Raw genomic sequence first — 20,011 nt, forward strand, 5'->3', positions numbered from 1 at the left:
CGTAGAGGAATGGCAGATGTGAATCGAATGCTGGGCTCCAATTTAATTGGGGGAGCAATCTGACGAATAAGACCAATACATAACAATTCCAGATAACAGCAACTTGTGAATGTCTAGCTTACCTGTCATAGAAGATTTTTTTTTGTAATGGCACAGTATCAAACTTACTTTTATATAGTAAGATTGGAATAAATTAGCATCAAGTTCAATTTTTATTCTGAGACAAAAGACAGTTGAACAGTGAAACTTCTTAAAAACTTCTTGTTATGGTAATTTTTTGTAATGTTTTAGGGCTTTCTCTAGCCACTTCTAATTCAAAGAACGAATTACAGTTATCTTTTTTGGGTGAAAAGGAGAGGCTCTTTCTTTTGCCATTCTTTCCAACAAAAGGGAATGGTTTTACTCGGTACAATAACTTTTTAAGAACTTATTCTCAGTTAGTACATTTTTGTGAAAAAAAAATCATTATTGAATCAGCTAAATTTCATAATGGTTAAAAGGCCGTCAAGCTTTGAAGTAGATAGGCCACAATACGAAAACGTAAAAGTGATGATCACGTCAATTGCAGATGAAAATAAACTTAAAACGCCTCATATATTTCAGATTTGAAATGATTTTAAGATAAAAGAAGAAAAACAGTTTTAATTTATCATCACTACCGCTGAATTTCTTTCAATTTCTGAAATTCACCGTAAATATTAACATTTGATCTGTCATGAAAAGAGGGCAGATTTAAAGGCAATGTCTGGACAATTGCAAATATCATGTTCACATTTCTTGGATTTGCTTGCCAACAATAAAGGGTCAAAATTACTTTCTAGAAAGCTTAGCTAAGTGGTGTGGCTTCGCTTGATTTTCTTTTACTCTTGAGAGAAGTTCAAATCAATAGAACTACTTGACCTTAAGTTCTCATTTTACATGCCTGCAACTCTGAAATTTCTAATGTTTAAGGTTCCTCATTTTGAAATAACATTTACCTTGTACCAATGGGTATTCTAGATAATACATTTTGTCACCTAATTCATAGTCTTTGCTCATATACTTTTCAGAATTTATACTATACATTTTCGAATGAAAATGTCCTGATGAAAGCCATTACATTTATACCTTTGGCATAATCCTAAAAATTAAAAAAAATGACGAAATTTACAGAATTCGGCAACAATTAGACTTTTTCTTTCTGCACTTCCTTACCGCCAATTAGAATGAAATCTCTTCGAGTTCAAAATGAAAAACTAAATTATTTTCATATATTATTTGATCGACCAACGAATTAGAATTGGCTGATCTGGCTAAACCTTGAATATAAGGTTGATCCGGAAGTTTAGTCAAAAACTTGTCCAAGTCTGACTTAAATCCTGCTATTGGATCAACGCCTACATAAGCCCTACAAATATTTGAGGGCAGCAAATTGAAGAATGAAGGCACCCGACAAGGCAGGAAGTTCAACTTTATTGTTCTTACTCGCCTGGATCTCGAAGGCTTGAAGGTGCTCTCAAAACGCACGTTAAGCCTCTACGGTCATTACAAGTGATCCTAAAACATGGTTGGGACAAAGTTCATGAATGCTTTTAAAACGTAGTGTAAGATAGATACTTTTCGAACCCATACCTTCTTTGAATACTTTACAATCCCAACCTTTCTAATCTCTCTCAAAACGAGAGCTCTCTCATTCAATGTTCCTGGTAAAATATATCTGATTCTACACGACCTTTTGCAAACCTGCTGAACTAATTGGAGCCCAAATTGGCGAAGCTTATTCAAGCTGTGGTCAAACAATCGACTTGTATAGAGTTCGCATCGTGATATTATCTCTGAGGCGAGTTTTTCAATCACTTGTACATATTTGAGTTAAGGCTTGGACGTTACCTAAAATGAGCATTCACCACCACTGGGCTTAGTGTATTTTCATACCGATTAACGTCCAAGCCCCTAACTCCTAGGTAAGAGCTTTAAAAACAGGCCTCTTGATGTATCCAACCACATGTTTGAAAAGCTATGCCAACTTTTAACTGGATATACTTATCGAACTTTTCATTGTCTTTGAGAAGAACATTTCAATGTCAATTTTTTTTTGGTGCCACCTTTGTAAGATAGCAAGCCCATTAGTTTTTGAAACTTAATTTACAGATGTTGAAATGGGTCAGAAAAAGTTATGTCGCAAGTAAAAATGGAAAAAATATCATTTAGATTATTTTATGAATTTGCCTGCGATTTACAATTGTTTACATTTTTCTATTCGCTTTTGCTTTTTAATGTTCACCTTCATCATTTACTATTTTCTTAAGGCCCTATTTGCTTGAATATCTAGCTTTGAACACAAAATTTCAAAACAATGTCTTGTAAGGCCCCAAATCAAATCATTGCATTAAGCTATTTATTCAATGGCAATTGCGTTCTTTGCATAAAGTTTATAAAAATGAGGCTCAAAGAAAGTTAATATGGTAAAGATATGTTTGTCGAGTTCGCTTTCATGGTAATAGTGCGTCTACAGTACACGAGAAACGTTTTGTCACAAATGGGTCTTGAGTTCATTCAATATTTCTGGTATGTACAGGATGATTGGTATAATGAAGAGTGGGAAAGCTGAGGAATAGAATTTAAAAAAAAAAAACACCTTTGGGCACTATCATTATGAGAATGTTTCACTTTCGAACAACGTCCTTTTTTGCCAATCTCCTTCTGTGCTATTACTACTTTGAAGGCATGTTTTACCTCATTCTATGAAATGTATAGTAAGCTTTTCGAAAGGTTTTCGAAATTCATTTCAATTATGAATCATAAACCAACCATTTGGAAACAAAAACCCAACCCATTTTCCAATTGTTTATGATTGTTAATAAATGGACATCAATTCTTTCCTTTCCTGCCTTTTTCTACGTCCTTTTTTGCCAATCTCCTTCAGTGCAATTACTACTTTAAAGGCATGTTTTACCTCATTCTATGAAATGTATAGTAAGCTTTTCGAAATTCATTTTAAATATGAATCATAAACCAACCATTTGGAAACAAAAACCCAACCCATTTTCCAATTGTTTATGAATGTAAATAAATGGACAACAATTCTCACGAACTATTTATTAATAGAGAACAGGTCGAAATATGACAACCATTTATAGTCCAAAGGTCATGTCAGAAACGTAAGCACATAAATATAGTGAGAGCATCAAACATGATTACGACGATATGGGTATTGTATACAGGTAACAATACAGACGGCATTGGCTAAAACATGTTCAGTTTTCAGGAACAAATAAGGACCCGCCCACAAGTACAGACGCCATTTGACAGGCAAGGTGATAGTCATGGGCAGCATTAAGTTGATGAGGTAGTGGGTAAGACTTGATCCGGTCAGAAATGGCTGATCTGGCTTTCATGGATAAAAATGGGCGGGCGGAAAATGGGCGGCCAAAGAGTTAAAAGTGTCTGGCTGATCTTCATGTTTGGGTCTCAAGGGTGTAGTGGAACAATCATGTCTGTGTGTGCCAGCCGAGTGCTGAATGGCCACAACTAATAAGCGGCCAAGAACCTCTATCAGCCAATGATTCCGTTGTCTGATGATCTGATCCAACTTCAATCAGTTCAGTTGTCGGACGAGGTCAAGAAATCCATCCATCCAACTTTGGGTTGGCTCACTCAAGTCATGCTCACGGCAAGGGTGTAAAAGAAGGGGCTTGGTCCATGGCCGGGCTGAGCCAGAGGACAGGCCCAGTGTGGGTGGGTGGGTTCACTTGGGTCAACGCTTCAATTATCTGGAGGGGAGAAGACGAATCCGGATTCCGGAGATGGGTGTTGATTGATCATCAACCATCATTGATGGGAAATAGGAGTGTCCATTGATTGACAATTCCAGGCCCCTTCATAATTTTAAGTTGTGCATGGGTGTTCTCCTGTGCCAAAATACACTAAAATCAGTTCATTTTTTTTATATAAACCATAATGGATTGAGTGAGTTAAGGTTTTCAAAAGCTGCAAATGGACACCTTGGTTCCAATGTCTGGTCAGGATGCTGTCGTCCATGAAACATTTTCTATTTGGCAGATAATCTTTTAACATGTTCAAACCAAGAAATGTTTGTGATATGGCCAACAATGTTAGTGAAATGCCAAACAATGTTTGTGAAATGTCTAATTATTGGCCAAATTATTTGTTGTGTAGACGTACCATAACAAGTTGAAGAGAAGAGCTTCTCTCTTCAAACAAGAAGGCATGAAAAGTAAAGCAAGTTTAAGGAGTTAAAGCGTTTTGTAGAAAAAACTGAATAAATGTTGATGCTTCTTTAATTTCGTAATGCCCCCCCAAATTCCAAATTCCGCCACAGAGTTGATTATGTCCCCTTTTTGAAATCCAATTTTGAATAAACCTCATGAAAAGAGAGTGACGGCCATTGAATACGTAGTTTTCTTTTGTGATGGCTGGTTTTCAGGGTTTAATCTTGACTTAAAACATTTAGAAGGCAATGTTTCATGGCCCAAAATCTGCGTTATCTTTAATAGTGATTGGAAACTTACTTTCCAGTCACTCGTGAAAAAATAGGCATGAAATAAAGTTTCTAAAAGCTGCGGTTGGTTTCTTTTGCATGGTTGAGAGTCAATTTCTACACATGAAAAGCGGTTTTCATGAAATAAATTCTTCTTTCCAATAAGCTGCCAAAATATCAGTTGCAGATAGGTCGGAAGTAACGGCAATTTATCAATTTATGTTAATAAACTAATCAATAAAAAATCAATTCATAGCTTCTAGCCATGCCGTCTCTCAAGGAACCCTTTAAGCAAATTATATTATTTTCCATTATCAATATGGGTAGAAATCATGAGGATTGAGTATCCCTACGGACTTCTCGAGAGATGAACTTGAAACGAAAGAGAAAATTCTGTATTCATTCACCTTAAGCATTTGAACTGACCAAAAGAATTGACCAAATGAACTGTCTTGGTCAAATTTGAACCAAAAATCCAGCATAGGGATATCTGGAGAGGTACCTGAAGTAAAACAAAAACAGCTACATAAAGTTTGAATCTGCGGTCTCCTCTTGGTCAGTTACAAATAAAACTTTTCATGATCCAACTTTGGAGGAAGCCACCTTATGATTACTTTTTTATGAAAGTGACTCACCTTTAACTCTCACAGTCTTAGCTCTCTTAACGTAAGAAAATATATCATAGAAAGGGACTCAAATTGTACTCACCTGAATGAGGCCGATTTAGCATTATTCCATGGTATAAATTGGCCTTCTATCCTCCAGTGCTAATTGTAACGGAGTGTGTTCTAGTTTGGACGTTATGATGGTCGCAAAATGAGGTCATATCAAGTGATACGCTCAGACCTTCTTCGTTGAATGTTCGTTCAAATATCTTATTCTTAAGTGTGCCATTTTTTGTCCCTAAATGGCAAATTTAAACATTGTCATTATTTCCGACCACCTCTATCACTGAAAATCAATTTCCCTCCCCTAGAATATCTCACATCATAATTGACTCGGAGTACTTGAAGCAGTGCTATGTTATCAACAATTTGCCGTGTTTTGTAGCAAAACTATTCAATATTTTACTCTTATGCCAATTTTTTATACATAAACTGCAAATCAAAATCCGTAGCAAAATTAATTTTCTTTTTTCTTTTGATTGGGACACCTAGCACACTTTAAGTTAGAACAAAATCTGGATTAAGTCGTTCTTCAGTGAAAAGCATGGATTACACTTCTGGTTCCTTTGTTCATAACGAGGAATTTGTTTCTTGGAAAAAATGAGATGGTGATACTCGTTAGTATTAATAACTTTCCCAAAACTGAAACACTCGATATTTCAGGACTTATGTCTCAAATGGACATTGTTTTTGCTTTCAAGTATGCAGTTCACTGTGATGGAAAAGTCCTTGCACATTAGAGAAGAACACCATCTTGTCCTTCAGACAATAGTGGTTGATGTCAAATGTAAAGTCAAGGTTGGCATCTCCTATAACATGGGTGCGTCTCTGCAACAACCATACGTTGATTTTAGGCCGTAATAGAGCATGTTGGCAAAGTTCTGCACATTTCAAGTTGGCACGGTAACTGGACAATTTCTTGTGAGAAATTGCGCTAAATGGCACCGCAAAAGCACGGAACAATAGGTGATAGCCAAATTTCAACAATATCAAGACAAACAGGATTGAACTTGTGGTCACTAATTCTAATTTCAATGAATTATTGGTCAGTTGTAAGAACTAAATTCGATGCAATGGATCAGATCGGTTCTTTCAAGCACAATAATAAAATCATTGTTTTTCTTCAAGCATCCTAAACCCTCAATGGCTTGTTTTTTACTTGATTTGGGCAATTTGAAGAACACAAGGACAATTAGGGACAGGAACTGTACAGTCATACTGTATATGGCAAATAAGATGGATCATTTTGCAAATAGAAGAAGATTCAACGCCTACAACGCCTCTAATTTCGTTGAGAGGCACGCCCAAAAGTTACTCCCCTGTTAACTTCTTAGAGAGAATAATGTTTTTTTCCCCTTTTATATTGCAAGTAAGATCTTTGTGTCATCAGAGCTAGATCATGCGCATATATAGCCTAGAGACTAAACTAACTTTAGTCTCTAATATAGCCGTCTGTCCGTTTAGGGTAGGCAAGACATGTTCATGTTACAACTCGAGCCGAGAATTCAAAATTTCGGACTCAAAATTAGAATTGACCCTTCACTATTACCAACAATTATAAGTGCCGCCAAAAGTCAGGACCAGAAAAGTGCAAATAACATTATAGGTCCATCATGAAGCTAAGAAGTCATTTCCTGAAAGAAACTGGCCTTTACAACCCATCAACAGGAACTAAAATGGCAAACAAAGTAGTTTTTTTTGTCAACATAATACTGAGCAATAAATGTTGAAATAATTTTGTCTTGAAGCAATTTCCTAGAATGAATCCGTTCTGCGCTCTGTGAATTAAGCGGATATTTCGTAAATAATTCTGTTATGTTTAATCATGTTTAATCATAAAGGCCCAGATCAATAGAATTATTAACTCCTGAATAGCGCAAAACGTTCCCTCAATCGTAAAACACAGAAACCCTAACACTTCCCGACTCCCTGGGAGATCCGCACACAATAACTTAGACCTCGGCAGGTTCGCAGACCATTCGGAGGAAAATATCAGTGCCACCATAGTCTCATTGGTTAAACAAATTTCACGACAACCATGCTCTCTTAGGTTTACTGAAAATATTAATTTTCAAAACGTAGAACTTTCAGTGGTCTGGATTTCCATCTTCAAGTTTACAAAACTGTTTCAGCGTGGTTGAAAAAAAAATCTACATGAGTTAGTAGCCCTATTGGGCGAAATCAGGCCCTTATTTAATGGTGTCCCTGACAGGCTGGCCTTTTGAACAACACAGAGCAACATTGCCACTTCTCTTCTGTGGACTCCAAAAGGGGAAGAAGCCGAGGAACGACGTGAAAGGGACGAGAAAAGAGAAGAAGACACCCCATTCCTGGCTAGAGCAGATTGGGTCCAGTCCATGGAACCTCTCTCTCGCACGCTCATCCAAAGGAAGAGAAAGAGAGCCTTTTCGCTCTTCTACCCACCCACTCCTTCGCTGGCTCAGCCTCTCCCTTGAGCGTTTAGGAAAGGGGAACGGAGAGCTCGTGAAAAAACTCGAGTGCCTTCTTCGGGCCCTCCAGTCTACGTTGGAGAGCGGCAATTGAGGCTCCCCAGCCTGGTCGACTTTCTCCCGGATCGATTCCGCCCGTCTCAATCAAGTTCAAGCCTCACATTGGTGGGACCACGGGGACCACGGGGACCACTCAAACCACTAGTCCGCAGTGAGGGAACGAGTAATCCATTGGAAAGTTGTCCTTTATCCCGACCAAACGAGTCTGGGAGCGAGCCCACCATCTGTGTTCGTGCCTTCCTGCCTGACTTGGGGAGGCCACCGTGGATCTGCCTTGTTGCCCTTTGGGCGGAGGCTGTCGAGTGACCCGATCCGACGCCACGGAAGGAATGGATGCCTCGGATACCACGGGTCCATGGTGGCGTGCTGCTTCCACCACTGACGGGATAGTCTTGGCCGAAGGGCGCTGTTGATGACAACGAGAACGACACACACGGTGACGGAATAATAAACGCCTTTTGACTGGCTCATCGGACTTGGGTGGGACGAGCCGCTGGTGGGATCGCTCGCTCACTCGCTCGCTCGCTCGCTCGCTTAGCCGCTCAACGTGCTCAAAAAAATCATCATCCTCTTCTCCTCTTCCTCCTCGTTGTCCAGCCTTCTTTCCGAGTAAGCTAAGGAAATCGACAGAAAGGGAGCCAAAGAGCATTATTGTCAGCCCACACGGAACGACGACGATCCGAGGACCACCCCAGAAACCCGAGGAAAAGAAGGAGAGACAGAGAGAAAGAGAGGGAAGAGGTTGGAAGTGGAAGCAGCCCCCATTGAGTGGAACATCTTTGGAACTCGTTGAGCATACATGAGCCCTGGCGAGAACCACAGATCAACCCACTTCACACACGGATACCTTGAGAACCTGTACCATCGGCAGGGTCATGGGGGTGGATTTGCCCGAGGTCGAGCGGCGTGGTGTCCGGATGGAATCTCATTTAGCCCGGTGAATGGAGCCTTTACCCCTCTCCACGTCGTCTTCGAGGTCGTCAGGGACCGGTTTTGTGGGGGGTGTCCCGCCTTCGGCCTCAGGGGTCGGAGGGTTTACCGGGATTGCGAGTGGTGGAGGGTCTTCCGGTGGATCAGATCATAAACTCAGCGCTAAGCTTGAATCCTGGAGTGCTACATTGGCCGGGGGAGGGCGTGGCGTCATGAGGGCCGCAGCGGGAGGTAAGCGCGTTGGCCTGTCATCCTAGGAGGTCAAAGGGATGTGGCTAATGAGACGTGTGCATTTGGGTTGCAGGTTTGACTTTGAGAAGAGGCGATTCGGCCGTAGGTACGGGTCCAGCCAAGACCTTGTCCATTGCCGTGGTCGGACTTTCGGGGAGTGAAAAGGACAAAGGTTCGGTGGGAATTGGCAAGTCGTGTCTATGTAACCGATTTATCCAGCCCTTGGCCGACAATTATAGCGTGGATCATATTTCGGTGTTTAGCCAGGTAATATTGAATTGATATCCAGTCCATTGGCGCCTGAACGTAAACACGGCAGAGATAGGGTGGGCCAAATTTGGGTCACATCTATTGAACGCCTAATTTCTCTCTTTCATGCTAGTCTGACTTCAGTGGGAGGGTGGTGAATAATGACCACTTCCTGTTTTGGGGTGACATCCGAAAATACAACGAGGAGGGCACAGAATTTCACCTCCAAGTTGTGGAACAGACCGAGTTCATCGATGATGCCTCGTTTCAACCGTTTCGAGCCTCGGGCAAGTCCGAGCCCTATGTGAAACGATGTTCCAACACCCGATTGAATTCTGCCGAGAAATTGGCTTACATCTGCAAAGATCAGCTGGGACTCGAACGTGAATATGAGCAGAAGCTTTTGCCTGACGGGCGATTTCTCGTGGATGGATTCCTAGTGTTGTTTGATGTGAGCATGGTGCCGAATCGCAGTCCGGAGAGGCAGGTCGAGATAACCTCGCAGATCCTCATGAATGTGCTCAAGAGCAAGAAACCCGCCGTGATCGTGGCCACCAAGTGCGACGAAGCCAACGAGATCCTCGTGCGAGAACTCGAGCGATTGGTCAATCGGAAAGAGTTCAAGGCACTGAACATTCCCGTGGTGGAAACATCTAGTCATGAGAACATTAACGTGGATCACGCCTTCTTCGCTTTGGCTCAGTTGATCGACAAATCTCGAGGTCGCTCTCGAATCGTGTCCTATATGGAGGCTGCTCATATCCGTCGAGAAGTGCTGGATTTCACCACCGAGGGTTATGTGCGTCTCCTCAGGCAAGAGGTCAGGGATTACGGGGCTTTGTGGGGAACAGCGCTAAAGAAATTGTGCCAATTTCAAGAATATCAGAACTACGTGAACGAGTTTGGCCGCGAGAGTGCCCAACGACTTTTCCGCCGTCATGTGAAGAAGCTGAAAGACGAATATCTGGGGGAGAAAGTGCAGCGATACTTTGATTTGCTCCCGGAGGTTCTCCGGGAGATGTTTCCCGACTTTGACACATTGGGAGAAGGGTAAGTCCTCCTTCGATTTTCGTCTTCCCAATCAAAATAGTTGCTTTAGAACGTATGAGTAAATAGGTCCATAACTGGTATGCATGACTTATAGATGTCGCTTAATTCATCGTGGTGACGATATCTTGAGCTGTGTTAGACCTTGAGCGGTTGAGGATGGTCTTTGCGTAATTCTAGTTGTTGTGATGGCGTTTTCAATTCTAGCTGTGAGCATTTAGCACATTATGACCCTGGTCATTGCTTGGGATGTCGCTATCTCCAATTCCAAAGAACACCGCCTTGGCAAGTAGTGGGGATCTACCCATTCATTTCATGTGGCTCATTAATCCATTGATGTAAATTTAACCGCAACTCGATTTAATTTGTTCTGTACGTGCTGTTTGTGAGTCCGGTTCAGCAACTGTTGACAAAATTAACCATTCGATCACTAATCCGGGGACCTTCAAGGGAATCGCTGTGGGAATCAAGCTGTGAATCATGGCACCGTAATCCAGTATTTCATCTCGTTTGTCGCTCTAAATTGTTGTAGTGTTTGTCTTTCGTGTTTTTGTAATGATCCTCCGCGAGAGCTTTGAAAGGAGCTCTCAACTGAATGATTGCCAATATATCCACAGGGATTGGGGATTGGTGAAAGAACGCGTTCGTGAACATCCAGACTTTCACCATTTCTTCATCGAGCATCCCAACGATACAACTTGGATGGAGGCAGATCTCTTTGATGGCGATGTGGCCGAAAACAGGATTCCCTTCGAGATTCTCGAAATGCCAGACGCGGAAACCGTGTTCAAGAATCATCTCAACCAACTACACGTCCACCACAAAATTCTAGAGTAAGATACGAAATTGTTTTGACTTTTTCAAAGGCATACATATATGAGAGAAAATTATCTTATATTTACCAAGGGTTGGTATTCTTTTCGACTAAAGTGTGCTTCTTTCACTCTCTTTCTCTCCAATTGCTGCACCTTTTTGAATTTATCATCCATTCTATTCTGTTGCGGTTCCATTTCTGGCTTGGAACTCTCAACAGTCGACCGAAGAGGTAACGATCTTCCTCCAAATAGTTCGCCAGTCAGTCAGTCAGTCAGTCATTGCTCCCTCGCTTACACTTTTCCTCCCTCATCCTAACTAACCTCAATAAACAAAAGAAATGTCGCCCTGTAAGGAATAATAACATTCGCTGCACATGTGTGTGATTGTGGAACAGAACATTTTTCAATAATCTTACAGGACTCCAGACACACTCACATTTTCATATATAAAGAGCAAACTGATCCATAGTGTTCGTCAAATGTATGCGGACTAGATAAAGGGTTAAATGTATTTATTTCGTCATTCAGATTACGCCACGATTTCAAGAAGATGCTGGAAGATATGGGCTGCGTCACCCCTGGGAAGTCATTGAACGAACTGCGTGTCCTCTTTCTCGGGCGGGAATGCTTCGAAAATCTTCCAGAGAAGGAAATTGTGGAAATTTAAGATCTCCATCAACGAGAGCTCATTCAAAAAGCCAAGAAAAACTTTCAGGTTGGTAGTTTTAATGAACTGCCAGCTCGATTTCCCGATTTCTGGCTTGAAAAGGAATGGCATGATTTAAACTTTCGAACCCAAGTTAATGGGCCTCCATGCCTCAAAGCAGAGCCCATAAGAAATCCTTTTGTCGGAAACTTTTTCAATGGAACATTCTCTTTGATTCGCCCTATGATCTTGAGACACATTCGTCATTTATTTGAAGCTCTTTAATCGTTATCATTCACTAATTTTGTTTTCGTTTCCAGGAACTTCTATTAGAAAGGGCAGATCTCTTCTACCAATTCAGATCGAGTCCAGCCGGAACTGTGACTCAAGATGATATTCTAGATATCACTGAGTCTCTTCAAGAAGATTCCAGGTAACCTGTTTTTGTCATCAGTCACCAAACAGCTTTCGATTTTTTCAAGGGCTCCATCTCCCTTTTGATGAACTATGAATTTCTCAGCGTCATCCTTTTCTAATCAAGACCCCAAAAGACATCATCACTCATCTCTTTTTCTGGCCTCTTTTTTAAAGGTGGAAGGCCTTGGACCGGTTGGATGCGGACCGAAAGTTATTGCTTTTCCAACACTTGGGCTTTGTCCACTGTCCAATTCGAGAGCATTGTCCGGCGTTCCCTCACTGCACGGATAGCTTGGTCGAGCGAATTGTAGCCAAGAAGGCTCAAAGACCACCTTCCTGGTCAAGAACCAATGACAACAACCATCTTAATTTGGTCATCCTCGGGGTTGAATCTCTGGCCTCTAACCTCGCCCTATCTGTTCGGGTGAGAAGGAATCCATTCGGTTATATGCAGGCTTGAGACTCATTATTATTGTTGTTTTTGGCTTGTCTGCAGACATTATGTCATGATGACGAATTTGAGCATCAAGGCCAGGTGTTCTCCTTGGACTACCGAACCATCAGTGGCGATGTCTCATTGCCAGAGAATGCCTTCCGAACTCAGGACTTTCTTCCCCACGGTAAGGCAAATTGTTGTACGGCTTTTTATCCGAGTAACCTGAGAGTTTCATCGAACAAGTTTTCTCTTTTGATCGTGCCCTGTTTTCATTGCTAGCTCAAGTTCAGAAATTAAGTATCATTGGAAAATTGAGCCAAGCTCATCAAAAGCAGAGAAAAAGAGGACACGATGGCAACAATTGTTCTAGTGTGTGCGAGTAAGTGAGCGAATTAGTATTGCTGCGAGTTTCTCTTCAAGAGAGATGATTGTCGCGATCCACTCAGACTGTTCTCTCACGGAGCAAAACTGCCACTTGACAAAAACGACATTGCAATAGTTTTCCAACCCCGGTCTCTTCTGTTCTTGTTCCAGGTTGCTTCTGCACATTTTCGGATCCCAACAGCTTCGAATACATTCGGACTTCCCTAGAGAAAACCCTCCTCTCAAATCTGGAACAGGAAGATAGACTGCCGTTCCAAGGCCTTCCGTTAGTCATTGTTTTTGGTCCTCGTGCCAATTTAACTTTTAAAGAGTTGGAGACCTTGCGAGAGGAAGGCCAAGCTTTGGCTGATAGGTGCGTTCCCCTGTAAATCTTGAAGCATGATATGCTGAGGTCTCCACCGGCTAAGATCCTCTTATCATCGATAATTCTTGTTTGCTCCTACAGTTTGCAATGCCCTTTCATTGATGTTTGCCTTGAGGGCTCGCTCAATCCGGATGACGCCAAGGTGTTATTCAAAGATGTCTTGATCGAAGAGTCATTACGAGCCCTCATCGAAAGCATTAGACAACGATCCGGATTGCTCAACATCTACAAGAGTGTGCCCAATAATGCCTCGGAGCCCGATATTAGAATAATTATGTGTCTGTTGTGTGGGGACCCTTATTCGGTGGAGAATGTGCTGGGTCCGTTACTAAACCAACAGAACTGCTATTTGTCAGGGGAAAGAAGTTTGGCCCTTGAGACTCAATTGGGCGATTCCAAACGAAAAGTGGAGGTCATCCTCTCGTCCTATCACAGCGTGAACGACTTTCAAGATGAGCTGGTTCACGGGTTCATCTTGGTCTACTCAACCAAGCGAAAGGCTTCCCTTGCTACCTTAAGGTGTTGTTTTATTGTAATCGCCGACACTGGACGTGCTTGGACGTGACTTCATGCCACGCCTTCTTCATTTTCAGTGCATTTTCCATGAAAATTCCCCAGTCGCCCATTCAAATCTTGGCCGTTACAGAGGGGGCTAGTCATCCGGGTGGAATTGGATTCTCCGCCTCGTCAGAATTGGACTCACTTCTCATCAATGAGGGCAATAATCTCGCGGATCGGCTTAACGCTCATTTCATGACATCCACCTCAGCAATCCAACAGAAATGTAAGTTGGTTCTAAATGCACGTTTTCAATTTAAACTTCTTTCCCAGAAATGTGCTAAAATGAATGCACTTCACATCTTTTAGCCTCGTTTTACACACCGTTCTTCAAAGAAGTGTTCGAAAAGAAATCTGAGATCGAGCGAGCTTTCTCTATGGATAGTTCCACTCGGCTTGACGATTCTGGCGAAGGTACCTTGGAGAGGCCGAGGAGACAGCCTATGCCGCCTCCAAGGTAAGATCCTTCATTCAAGTGATTTTGACGGATAATTCAATTGGACTTCTGTTCATTTCTTCGTTTACAGAATTGATTCCTACCGAATGTACTCGCGGCCACCTGGCCCGCCTTCGAATGCGTCTCGATCCGGATCTGGGTCTGAGATCTACGAGCGTCTACATGACGAGGACCGACTACCTTTGTCCGGATCAGAAGACTCGGATGTTTACAATTCCATGGATCGGCCAAATGGAAGTGGTCGTCCTATCGTACCCGGAGCGGAGCATTTAGTTAAACCCTCACAAGTCAAGAATCGCAAGAAACAGCCGGGTAAGATACTGACGCACTAGATTACTGTCTCCTCCACTACGACAGTTGCAGGAGATATACTGTATGTGCCCATGGATTCGGCCTTGGTGAATCTGTTAATGACCCCATTGTCTCAATTTGAACGCATGCAGCCGCTCTGACAGCCTTGGAAATCGAATCTCTTCCACTCCCACCGCGCCCAAGCTTCTTTAAACCAACTCCCTCGGCATCTGTGGGGGTCCTTGATCCAATGAATAGTGCCTCCCTCTCCCCGCCTACATATGCGCGAGTCTCAAAAGAAGAGAAACGTTTGTCGGCTCCTCAAACCCGTGTCCCTCCTCCTCCTTACGCCATCAAGCATGGCACACCTCCTCCTCTGCCGACATCTCAGAGACCTCCCCTACCTTCTAGGAGCTTCGCTCAGGGCGCGGAGTTGAGTGGTGGAACAAGTGGGGCGTCACCCGCGTCTAATGCGTTGCCCACCTTCTTTCCAAATAAGGGTGAATATGACTCTATGATATTAGATTCTAAGATATTATGGCCCTCTTCATGGCTGGTCAGTCACCACGCGTAACCTCCTCAATGTTTCGTGATAATAATTGACATTGCAGTATGCCTAGATTGTCGATCTGACAACTGTTTATGCTTAACTTTCCCTCAAAAGTATTCAAACAATCTTTTACTTGCGCTCTCTTTCAATCACTCTTCAATACCATTCACGTTTCTTAAGCCCAGGAAAGTCTGGGTTGCCTGGACGATTTGCTAATTTGGCGTTAGTCATTCAACACATCTTGTATTAGTGATGCTCGATGGCTTTTCACTGCTTTTTTGAACAACTCTTTTTCTCTGGTCATTGGTGGACATATCTTCTCTCTTGTTGCCAACAGGGGATCTCTTGGACGACTTCCCACCAGGGGCTGGTCCTTCCACACCCCCAGAACCTGCTCCCATGGACCCGAGCAATAGCTTTCGAGACCCTCGAGCGAACCCGAGTCGTTTTCGAGGGTCCTCAGGTGACCGACAGCCGAGTTCAAATGGCGGTAACGGCAACACCAATAACAATAGCGGCAACAACAGCAACAACAGCCGTTTAGTCAAAGCGTCGACCATGCCCTGCACGGGAAGCCACACGAGCTTAGATGATGCCGGATCATCATGTACGCACGCAGTGAAATTACTACTTCAACTTCTTCGTCCTTCATTATCATCCATCTCCTCGTTCACTTATTTTTCTTCACTTCATCCTTCTTCAATGATTGATACGCACTTCAAGTCGTGCATCTATTGCTTCTTTCAATCATGTCCTTTTAGCTGCTCGGGTAGTAAAAATTCATGACTGCAGATTTTTAGCACCATTGGGCTTCCAACACAAAAAGAATCACTTTCGCCCATTTTCATTCATCCTCTCCAACAGCACATCGCATCATGTCACGCCAACACTTACATTACACCCACAAACGCATCAATCCGACACGCGAACCTTATTGCTGTAGCATTGGGTTTGTTATCGCACGAATTACTTCAGATGCATTTTGAGGCCTCTTTAGAGGCGTGAGCCATTTCCTTTAGATGGGATGGCAGGTAGAATAATTATGTTAGATGCTCCGTTTGCTGTGGATCTTGTAGGGAAGTGGATTGACTCTATCGAGTCAATATGACTTCTCCATATGAAACATTTTAAAGTTCCACTTTCCAGACATATCATTTAAAAACAAAACAAAAGGACTGAACAAACCTTCGTATATACGTACATACAAACAAACAACAGTAACCCCATCTTTCTGGTCTATATCGAATCAACTTTCTCAAATTTGTTCTGTACATGTCGTCTTCACACACTTATTTGGGTTGATTTTAATCAACAGAAATGAATGACCGAGTAGTTCATTGATCTTTAAAGGTTGGGTCGACGACTCCATATTCATTCGACGCTCCGGACACGAGGACGATTTTGCCAGTAATGGATCGTCAGTCAATGCGGGTGCATTTACCACCGGAAGGCGGGGTCGAGGTCCCCCGCCAGTCAAACCAAGAGCACAGGTGCGATTATAATCTTATCTTCTTCGTTTTACTTTTTGTAAACTAATTTGTTGATACTTTCAGTTACCAGGCAAGTTGAACATGAACGACTTCCAAAAAGTCACCTCGGCCCTATCAACAATGCAAGTGGACGTTCCAAAACGATCCCCCCGTACCTCGACCGGCTCTGCGCCCTTGGCCAGTGCCGAAGACGTGGATCAACAGGGCTACGCCGTTCCCAGAGACACCCTGGCGGGCACACCGCAAGGGAGCGGAGCCGTGTACGCTCAGCCCGTGACGGATGTGAGCAATGGACGGGGTCATTCCCGTACGTCTCATCGCGAGCGTCGAGAACAGATTGCTCTTCAACATGGTAATGCATCGGTGTCGGATCAAAGTTGTCTTGGATTCTCAATAATTAACGTCTCTGAGCATGAATGTGTCTCCAGTAAAAAAAAAAATGTCCTTGTCAAATGATTAACGAGCCACTCTTTGTCCGTAATGTCACGTACGTTTCTTCCTTCCTCCCTCAATAGATGAAACTGATTCTGAATCTGACAGTTCGAGCGACGAGACTCGCTCTTCGGGAGCCACTCGATCCAGATCGAATGGACAGAAGCGGCTTAGGAAGAAACGGAATGCGGCCATACCCGTGGCTATGCCGACTGTTCCGTCTCTTCCTCCGGCGGCTGTCAGACCCCCGGTGGTTCCACCCGTTCTTCCATCGTCCGAGAGAGTCTCGCCCCCTGATCATGAGAGAGGTGAGTGCAAGATAGCATTTTGACGGCGAGTACAGTAGAACACCATTTCTCTCCCCTGTAACTGATCTCGCCCGTTGAGTGATGGTGGTTTCGCTTTGCGGCCCAAACCATCTCAAACTGTTCTGTCGTCTTTTCTACTGACCTGTAGTCTCTCAAGAGGTTGGCGTCCTCAGTTCATCATCGATCGACCATGCTGTCGCTTCTTCTTTCACTTCTCTTGTTTCCTTCCCCTAGCCACTTCTGCTATGGAATCTTCTTCCTATCCTCTCTTGATATCTGAGTCAGACGATGATGACTCGTCTTCGAATAACAATACTAATCAAAACGGCAATGCCCCACCACCTCCATACATGCCCCCTCCTCATCCTTCCCGCCACCCGCACCACCCTCCGCCTCCTTCAAGACGCCCACAACAGAGGTATCGGCCACTAAGAACCACCTCGGCTATCGGCTTGACAACCTCGGGTCCTCCCGGCGTTGCCATTCCAGGTGGGAATAATGGGCCACCTGCCAATCGGCCTCCCTCCGGGACCCGTCGAGGAACTCGAGGTTCTCGCGGTCCCAGAGCCAGCTCGGTGGGCAGGGCAAATTCGGCTCCTTATTATCGTAAGTCGGCTTGCCACGTCTGTGTGGATCTCATTCACTCAATGCTGATCTCTAGATGTCGTGCTTCTTTTTCACCTCTTGGTTATTCTTGCTTCTTTTTGGTTCAAGATTATCGTACTCTTTTGATCGCGGCTTGCGAATTCATGGTATTTATGTTTAGGGCGCATCAGAAAGAAAACTTCCAGTTCCGATTTTGTATAAGACTGATTGGTTTAATGAGTGAGTGAGTCGGTGAGTCAGTGAGTGTTTGATTGATTGAAAGAGCGAATAAGCGTCGCCTTACTGAGGAGACCCCCTAATTGAAATGACGTGCTCAAAGATACACACACGTTAAGTAGCTCGGTTATAGATTTATCCCGGACGTCTGCCTTGGCATGTATCCTGACACCCTTTCGATTCATTCTCCTTCTTCGTGTGAAAAGAACCCCTTCCCAATTTTGTCATATTTCGCCATTGCAGCCAAATTCGATGAATCCGGAGCATTTTCTCGCGATGACACCTCTCCCAAGACCGACAAAGAGCTGGAGAAGCAAAGGAAGAAGTTTGACAAAGAGCTTAAACAACGGCAAAAGGATGCTGAGCGGAGGAAGATGAAAGACGAGAAGAGGCGTGTCAAGGAAGCGGAGAAACAAGAAAAACAAGAAGCCAAAGATCGGAAGCGGGAGGCCAAAACCAAAATGAAGGCCAACTCTGTGCAATCGCATGCCACTTTGGACGACTTTAGGACATCACCAGAGAATCCCTTACCCGAGTTCTTGGAGAAGGCCATTCAATTCATTGAGAAAGAGGGACTCGATGCTGAGGGGCTTTACCGAGTGCCCGGGAATCGTGCTCATGTTGATCTGCTCTTCCAGCAGTTCGACGAAGGTATGGCAGATGATTCTATCAAGAGAGCCTTTTTATCCCCTTGTGATGGTGTTTGTCTGTCCTCCTCAGATCATAATATTGATATAGTCGCCCTGGACATCGCGGTGAATGCCGTGGCGACCGCCGTGAAAGATTTCTTTTTCAAACGTCTTCCTCCTATTCTTGATCCCGAGCATATGTCAGAGCTTGAATCCATATCACGTAAGGAAACCATTTTTTTTTTTTTCACAAATCTCATTTGCCTTTTCCCAAAGTCGTCATTGGAAATTCTCATTATTTTTCAGTGATGCAAGATCGCAGTATCAAAATACTCGAGCTTGGGAAACTCCTGAAGCGCCTGCCTAAAACTAATTTTGCGGTCCTCAAGTTCATTTTCCAACATTTTGTCAGGTGGGACGGTCATTTGACAACGTCAAAGACTATGCTATATCCCAACGACTCGCGTCTTGACCTTTGAGAATATTGAATATGCTTTCAGAGTAACGGAGTTGAGCAAAGACAATTGCATGGATAGTAAGAACTTGGCCATTTGTTGGTGGCCCACCCTACTCCAGTATGAATTTGGCGATCTCAACAAGTTTGAATCAATGAGGCCCCATTTGGAAGACATTGTTCAGACCATGATTGATCAATTCCGATTCCTGTTCTGCGGCCAAGAAGAAGTCATGATGGTGTAAGGAATCTCACTTATTCTTTCTGTTTTGCTCTCGTTTCTGTGCCGCGGCCACATCAGCCGGGGGTATTTTTTCAAAAGACGACTACTACAACAAACCCTTCCAATTCTTCGCCCGATAGAGATTGACGGACAATGTGGCCAAGTTAACAAGTAATACGTGAAGTGTTATTTACCATTTTCCCGTGAACCATGCCAAGCAGAGATCCAATAAACATTCTCTATATTCCCAGGAATCAATTGGACTTAGTCATTCCAACCACAACCATGTTTAATGCAATTCATATCACACTGTTTATTAAAGTTTCTAAATGGCTTTCAGGTAAATAAAAAAGTAACGATAACAAAATTAGCCGAGTAAGGAAACGTCGTCTTCATCGAATGAGATATACGAAAGAGGAAGAAGATGATCAAGGGCTTCTTCTGCAAATGATAACCCCTGTCGACAACTCATTCTCACTGCGAATTAGATTTCCTCGGAACTCGCAAATTGAACAAAAATGACATTACAAGCTGGAGATGGCGTGCTCAAATTGGTGGTGGTGGTGGTGGTGGGGGGGACAAATTGTACACTGATNTATCTGGTAGATTGGGCTGCCACTTAT

At 43.2% G+C, this 20,011-nt stretch overlaps 1 protein-coding gene across 1 annotated transcript; it reads left to right on the forward strand.

Moving 5' to 3' along the window:
• The first annotated feature begins 7,436 nt into the window (after positions 1-7,436).
• LOC131887143 (rho GTPase-activating protein 190-like) lies at positions 7,437-19,642 on the forward strand. Its single transcript, XM_059235672.1, is given in 24 exon segments — positions 7,437-8,816; positions 8,890-9,083; positions 9,199-10,115; positions 10,320-10,397; positions 10,730-10,945; positions 11,456-11,642; positions 11,894-12,006; positions 12,165-12,414; positions 12,487-12,610; positions 12,961-13,162; positions 13,256-13,693; positions 13,768-13,958; positions 14,042-14,189; positions 14,260-14,501; positions 14,633-14,980; positions 15,368-15,637; positions 16,381-16,520; positions 16,584-16,872; positions 17,036-17,260; positions 17,495-17,866; positions 18,326-18,733; positions 18,803-18,934; positions 19,018-19,123; positions 19,212-19,642. Coding segments are annotated over 24 exon segments (6,009 nt in total). The 5' UTR covers positions 7,437-8,596; the 3' UTR covers positions 19,411-19,642.
• Positions 19,643-20,011: the final 369 nt, after the last annotated feature.

The sequence above is a fragment of the Tigriopus californicus genome, chromosome 9, assembly GCF_007210705.1.
Source record: "Tigriopus californicus strain San Diego chromosome 9, Tcal_SD_v2.1, whole genome shotgun sequence".
In the NCBI taxonomy this organism is placed as follows: domain Eukaryota; kingdom Metazoa; phylum Arthropoda; class Copepoda; order Harpacticoida; family Harpacticidae; genus Tigriopus; species Tigriopus californicus.